General features: G+C 39.0%; 1 protein-coding gene across 1 annotated transcript; it reads right to left on the bottom strand.

The window, feature by feature from the left end:
- Positions 1 to 868: 868 nt before the first annotated feature.
- Positions 869 to 6139, bottom strand: PDP1 (pyruvate dehyrogenase phosphatase catalytic subunit 1). Its single transcript, XM_019550519.1, has one exon. The coding sequence runs from the start codon at positions 5191 to 5193 to the stop codon at positions 3430 to 3432; it is 1764 nt and encodes a 587-aa protein (XP_019406064.1). The 5' UTR covers positions 5194 to 6139; the 3' UTR covers positions 869 to 3429.
- Between the last annotated feature and the right edge of the window lie 909 nt (positions 6140 to 7048).

Here is a 7048-nt window from a genome sequence, read left to right as displayed (position 1 = left end):
TGTTGCCATGCCTATCAGGCTCCATTTGTCACTTGAAAGTATTAGGGAAAGTTGAAATGAGCTCAATGCAGTACTGAATTTGAACACACTGTGCATTTAGACATGCTTCAGGAGGTGGGCGGGTGGCACTTTAATTAGCATAGCTCAGTTAATTCAGCCACCAGCTTCAGAAACAATTCCCCCCACATTCATAGAAACCATTCACATGCAAGTAAAACATCACTAAGTGAATCAGCAGTGACTTATGCATGACAGTCTGTTATCTGGGCTATGCTGACAGGCACAGAGTGGCTTACTAGATGTCATTCAAAGTTGAAAAAATGCAGACCACACATTTAATACAGCCACATAATTTATCAGCTAGCACTAGTTTAGTTCTTGCCTGGCCATGCTTGTACTTCAGAGGGTCATGAAGAGCAAGGGACAAATGTATATACCAACTAGTATAATGGAAAGAAAAAGGCTTCACAGCAGCTGGGATCAGAAATGGCATAACCCAGAAATGAGAAGTGGTGTAGCTATGATGGTCTCCAATAAAAGATATCACCCCAAACAAACAAACAACAACTCACCCCTTGTCCATGGAAATGCATGATTTAGTGGCCAGGGCACCAACCAAGTCTAACCTACTACCTTACCCTGGTCAAGTCTCATCACTTCTTTCCCTTATACCCCTGTGCATTTAGGCAATGAATACTTCAAAGTAGGGACCCGGTTCACCATATGAGTTTGCACAAGAACTAGCAGCATCACTGCAATTCAGACATGTCTTGGGAACGCTTTTTCTGGGCATCTTTCAGGAAAGGGAAGGCAGGAGAATATTTCCCATGAGCTGCAGAATTTAAAAAAATAGTCATAAGGCACATAGTTTATGTATAACTGATCATTTTATTGGAGTCTACTAAAAGATGTTCGTTCTTAGATAACTGCCTTGTTTGGTAGGCAGTTATGCTGCTTAAGTTCACTGCACATGTTGAATCAAATCTCCAAATACATAAATATCACTTCATTTGATCCTGTACATATGTGTATCTTTCATACAAAAAGCTCTTCCCATAAGCTGTACACACAGGACCACTTCTATAACTTATACCAAACCCATATTCAAGACCCATGGATTAAACATTTTGGTAAGTACTACACAGTAGAAAAACGTAAGAAAGTCTAAATATTGTAACAGCTTAGATTCATTTTGTATTTGAGTGAAACACAGTGTAGGAGGACACATGAGCTTACTAATCTAGCCAAAGACATTTTGTCATTAATACTTAACATACAAAGGCAAAAAGCAGTTACCAAAAGTTGTTGATTAACAGCATTACCAGGTTTCCTCTACCCCATGAAAAGTCTGTCATTCCTATTCTCAAAGTGTGAACCTTCAGACCACCTCCATCTCTGGGGAAGGAGAACAGGAAACTCTGCTGTAAAGGAGTTTCTTGAATACAGTCAGGTGGGAAGACCAACATTTTATTAAGGCTGCAGGCAATTAAGTCTGCACAGCACTTGAAGATTACAAAACATCAATGTTTGCTATAAGCACAAGTGCTTGGCTTAAATTATAAGAATACTGTTTAAAAACAGTAATCTTAATAAACATCAATATTGCCAATTAGGAAAACAAATGATTTACCCAACCAAGACAAGAAAACTCAGGTTCTTAAAGCATATTGTCAACTTAAGTAAATCATAACTGGCTATGTGAAGTCCAAAAGAGTTTATTACAAAAATAAAATCAATCAGAAAAATGTCCGAATGTAATGCAGCTTGGAAGAGATTAAACATGCTGGCCTACATCTGCTCCAGGGCCCCTATAAACCAGAGCAGGATTAATAAGACTACTTATATACAATCTCCTGAAAAGCACAAGCTGTTACTGTTGTGGCTCCAGTCGCCATGTTTTCAATAAGGGAAAATGAATTCTAAACATTTAAAGACATGTAAAAGGGCAGATACTAGTGAGTTCAGAAAACCCTCACTCCCTATGGTTCCTTAAATATAAAAATAGACCAAAGACCAATACAGCAGCCTTTATATCTATTTTATGCACCCAGCAATTGCAGCTGTAAAGTCTATTCCAAAATACTATGTCTATCAAGTTTGAAAATTCAATGATTACACCAGAGAGACCCATTTTTGAGAGAGTCTTTCTTCTATTATGACATTTTAAGAGAAACCATGCACACAAAGGACTATCAAAGGATGTTACTTGGTTGATAACATAACACCAAGAAAGCAGCTTTTTAAGATACAGCATGCAGGTCCGTTTCTTTCTCTATTAAGCTTATTTACAAGCCATACTTTAATATTTTGGTAACCTTTATAAAGTTTTAGACCTAGCTAGCAATACAAGTTTCCCCAGTAGCTATTATTTAAAACATGCAGTAAGCACAACCCAACTGAAATGACAAAAATAAATGTGAGTGCTTATTTATAAAGCCACCAAATAGTTAACAGTGATTTCCTAGTCTCTTCAAATGATTATGTTAGAATTTGCCATATGATATGGGGAAATTTTTGGTACCAGAAAGTGGTGCTGCCTGCCAATGATGTGACCTTTTGAGGTGGCATGACAGCTCTGATTGAAGGTGATTCTATGTTTTGCAAAAGGCAAAGTCATGGTTTCAAACCATGCAAGCTGAAGTCTTCCACAATGGGATGTCATATGCATCTACCTTTCAATGAAAGGTAAAATGACATTATTGCCCTTTAGATCGTGCAAAAAACACACCCGATAAGCCAGAAAGTGTCAGTACACAAGAGATTTTAAGCATGGATTTGGATAAAATAAGTGCATAAGAATTCCAGATATTATGGCTTAAAGATTTGCATAAAAATAATGTTCTACACAGATATGGATTTAAATGACTGACACTAAGTGCAAATGGGAAAAATTAGTTTGAGATAGCTACTTAACTCTTTTCCCTTAGACAGAGTCAAAACAAGTCACATACATGCGGAATCACTATTTACTTTATAGGAAAAAAACATAAGCCCTATTGGAATTCAGATATTCAAAAAATGTCTTTCCAATTTCTAAAAAGACAGCTATGTAGATATGTACATTTTTTAAAAACAGGTTTTTTGTTTAGTGAGTAGCCAAAGCAAGTTTGCTTATCAGATTACTACCCACTCCTTCCCTTTCTCACCCATCCCAGCCAAATTCAAATCATTGCTCTAGCAGCATCAAAACAGTAGTGCAAAGCTGTTGCAAGACCCTCATTTAAAACTGTGTCATTCTTTTGGAAGGCTGTTAAATTCATTGTTTGTGGTGGGGTGGGGGGTGAAGGAAAGGCGAAGAGAGAGAGAGAGACTGATGTGTTAGTTCTTATGAGCAGATACTCTTGTTTGCTCATTAAGTATATTTTCATCTGCTGCTCATCATACTGGCCGTATGTTACAACTTTGGTAAACTGTTCATTTTTAAAAAGTTCACAATTCCTCATTTTGACATGCACCTACAACATACGAGTTGAACTGCACAACAATAATTGTAATGTCATCTCTGTACATCCGAGCCAACTCTTCTGGAAGACTAAGCATCTTGGACAGCCGCTCATGATCAACAGTGCCAAATTCATTATTACCTACTGCATGACGTATCAAATGGGTTGCAGCATTCTGATCTTCAAATACGGATGAGATTCTTGCTCTCCTTTCTGTCAGGAGACCGTGCATTTGTCCCAGAGTTACCTTGTAGCCACCAACTGCTATTGGCTGCTGGTGATGAACACCGGTGAGGTACTCTCCTACAATTCTTACCACATCCTGTCGGTGCATCGTCTCCCATAGGCCATCTGTGGCTAACACCAGGAATTTATCCTGAGGTCTTAATTTGTGGTGTATGACCTCTGGCTCAGCTGTAAGATATGGTGGGGTATGATAGTTCGGAGGGATAAACTTTGTGTATTCATTGTCATTCAACTGATCTGGGCCTGATTCTATTACTCTCTTCTGAAGGTCAATGCTCCATTTAAATTTCACATCACCAAAGGCTCTGAAAGGCATCAATAAGCCTAACAGCCTGTCTTGCTTCACAAGACTTTTCTCTTCAGTTTTTGGGTGGTCTGATTTTACTCGTTCTATTTCACGTTCATTCTGCGCATTATGATCATAGGACAAATTAACAGCAGACCAAGACCCATCTTCTTCTTGAACGCCAAGCATCGCCCTGCTGTCACCGGTATTGGCAATGTGCAAATCAACACCATCTACATGAGCCACACAGGCAGTAGCACCTGAAAATGCTACTCGCAGCACCAGGTAGTTGAGAAAAGAGTTTGGATCTCCTACTTGAGCTTCCAAAGAAATATCATTATCAAGCCTCTTGAAAGCATTAATTAAAGCCTCTTTTACATCAGTGGTCTCTCCAGTGTTGAGGTCTATGAGCTCCTGCCAGTAAGTTCGTAGACTATTAAAATAAAGTTTAGAAGCTTCCTTACTAAAATAATCATTGGGATGCTTGTGCCACTGTAAAATGGGCAATAGAGCTCTGCCACTCTCCACTGCATTTTCTATTTCAAGTAGAGTCTCATGAGGTAACAAAGAGACAGCAATGTAGTAAAAGAGTCTTTCACTGACAGCTTGGGCACAAGCACAACCTGCATGGCCATCAAATACACCTAGAAGCATCCCTCGTGTTTGCAAACATGTGGCTGCACTTCTCCTGTCTTCTATTGGAGCGTTAGCAGGTAACTGGTTGCTATCAAAGCCAAGAATAGAGCTTACATTTTTACCATCAAATTCTGGAACTTTAAAACTGTATTCATTTGCCTTCAAAATGCTGTTAACCTGTGGAGGAGTAAGGTAAAATCTCTGTGGTGTTGAAACATAGCTCCTTGCATGGATAAACTGATTAAAATTTTCCTTTGGCCTATGAAGTGTTGCAAACTTCTTCTGAGGCGCATATCTCAAATGATTGTGAGCAAAGTGAGGTGGGGACAAACAACAAAGATGTTTGTGGTGGCAATAACACACAGCATTGCACAGCCTGCCAATCTCACAGTTACGAATCAATGGAAATAGATGAGTTGGTGCTGGCATGGCATCAGAGAATAATGGCAGCCTGGAGCTTCTGACTGGAATTGCTGCAAGACAAGAGAAATAGCTAGGCTTAGTGGAACAGCTGAATACTGCATATTTTGCCCCCCACGCCTTTGCTTGAGACCAAGTTAAGTGTTTAGCACAAACATGCATGGAAGTTATATACCCTGAATCTTTTGGATGAAAAGGAAATACATTACAAAAAATGCTTACAGAAGTTATCCTGTAGAAAGATAATGAAGTCACACTGTTATTTCAATATTCTGATTTTTGTATTTTCATGCTTTATACCCAATTCAGATACAAGGAGAAAAATTAAAGTATGATCCTTGGGCTGTTGATTCAACTTCTAAATTAAGCTGAATGGATGAGCAAGCTAATAGGTTATATCCTATAAAGCTGTCACAGTGATCCATTTTCCCACCCTTGGACTTCCTAGAACAGGAGCCAGATAATGTTGCAGAGGGCAAAAACAGGCCTCAGTTCAGAGGAAAAGAAGGAAAGAGAAAGAATTCATCACTGCTGACAGGCAAAAGTAGCAATTTAGAAAATCTTCAAACTTAAGTTTCACATAGCTTTTGTCTGAATGAGGGTAAAATTGCAAAACAGATGAGAGGAATAGTAAGGCACCAAAGGTCAATAGTGGAGTTTAAGTCAAGAAACTTAATCCCTCAACTTCTGTAAACACTGCATTAAACACTGGCTATAAATGATGAGTACAGTACATATGACAGTATTTTGTGTGTATACTTGTATTATGCAAGGGCACCAAAAGCCTTATGTAGGCATTTTTCCCTTCACTGAAGAAATCTTGCTAGAAAAGGTGAGCTGAAGTACCATCAAGTACAGTCACCTTCACCTTTATATTATTTTTCAAATCAGGTCCTTTTAACCGATCTCCAGGATAACTTCCGTCACAGAGAGAGGATTATGTACAAATGGATGTTTACTGCCACAGTCCCATAACTACAATAAAGCCATCTAAAGGAATTTACACTAAGTTCTGGTTTGCTAACAATTTTAATAATGCTCCATTAAATGGGAAACTCAACATCTAAATGGTGAGGCAAAGGTAACTGAACCAGAAAAGGTTTGAAATTATAGGTTAGGCGACATACTACTGACCTGCTTTTTGAATGCATTAAATGTAAAAATAATTTAAACACAGAACTGAGTTTGGACATGATAGATACTCCACTGGACAGAATGACGATACCCTAAGTCTAGAAGTCTGGGTGATTTGTGTGTTGCTCTTATGTTGGTATAAACATCACCCACTCTGGACCTCAGTTAAGTCTTTAGGCCAATAAATGATTACTACATCTTCTAGCCTTCCTTACTGCACATTCACAGGCTACTCAATTTCACCCAGTTACCCCTGCGCTGAACTACATAATTTTGTCTGGCTAGGCTGAATTTTCCAAAAGGGTATCCAGTCATGGCTTGAAGAAATCAAGAGACAATCCATCACTGCCCTCAGCAGTCTGTTACAAGTATTAAACACTGTTAAAAATCTGTGCATATATTCAATTTGATTTAGTCTCCTTTCAGCTTCCAGCCATTGGTTTCTACACCAGATTAAGCAGCCCTTTGATATCCTCTTCCCTAATGACGATATTAATAACTAATCAAATAAATCACCTCTCATAAAAAATGATCAGGTTCCATCTGTTTAGCTCTTGCTTACTGCAAGGCATATTCTGCAACCTACAGACAATTTATACCGCTTTCCTGCAGCCTCTCCACTTACTATTTCCATGCACAGGAATTACGACACTGCATGTAATTTTGCTATACCAGTCTCACCAATGTGTAGAGGTACACCAATACACCAGTCCAATATTGGATCGGTACTGATATGAAAAAAACTGTCTATATCAGACATCGGCCCTACGGAGCTGATAATTTGGCCAATAAATACCCATGCTGCGCACAGCTGCAGCGCAGCAGGGAGCAGAGTTGGCAGCATGGAGAACTGCCTCCAGCTGGTGAGTAGGAAGGGAAGGGT

The sequence above is a fragment of the Crocodylus porosus genome, unplaced genomic scaffold (genome assembly GCF_001723895.1).
Source record: "Crocodylus porosus isolate Cpor-Errol unplaced genomic scaffold, CroPor_comp1, whole genome shotgun sequence".
In the NCBI taxonomy this organism is placed as follows: Eukaryota; Metazoa; Chordata; order Crocodylia; family Crocodylidae; genus Crocodylus; species Crocodylus porosus.
The sequence above is the reverse complement of the archived record's forward strand: the minus strand, read 5'-3'. Positions and strand labels throughout refer to the sequence as shown.

Excerpts from the sequence above, each read along its gene's own strand:
- PDP1 (XM_019550519.1), bottom strand. The coding sequence starts at position 5,193 with ATGCATGTTTGTGCTAAACACTTAACTTGGTCTCAAGCAAAGGCGTGG.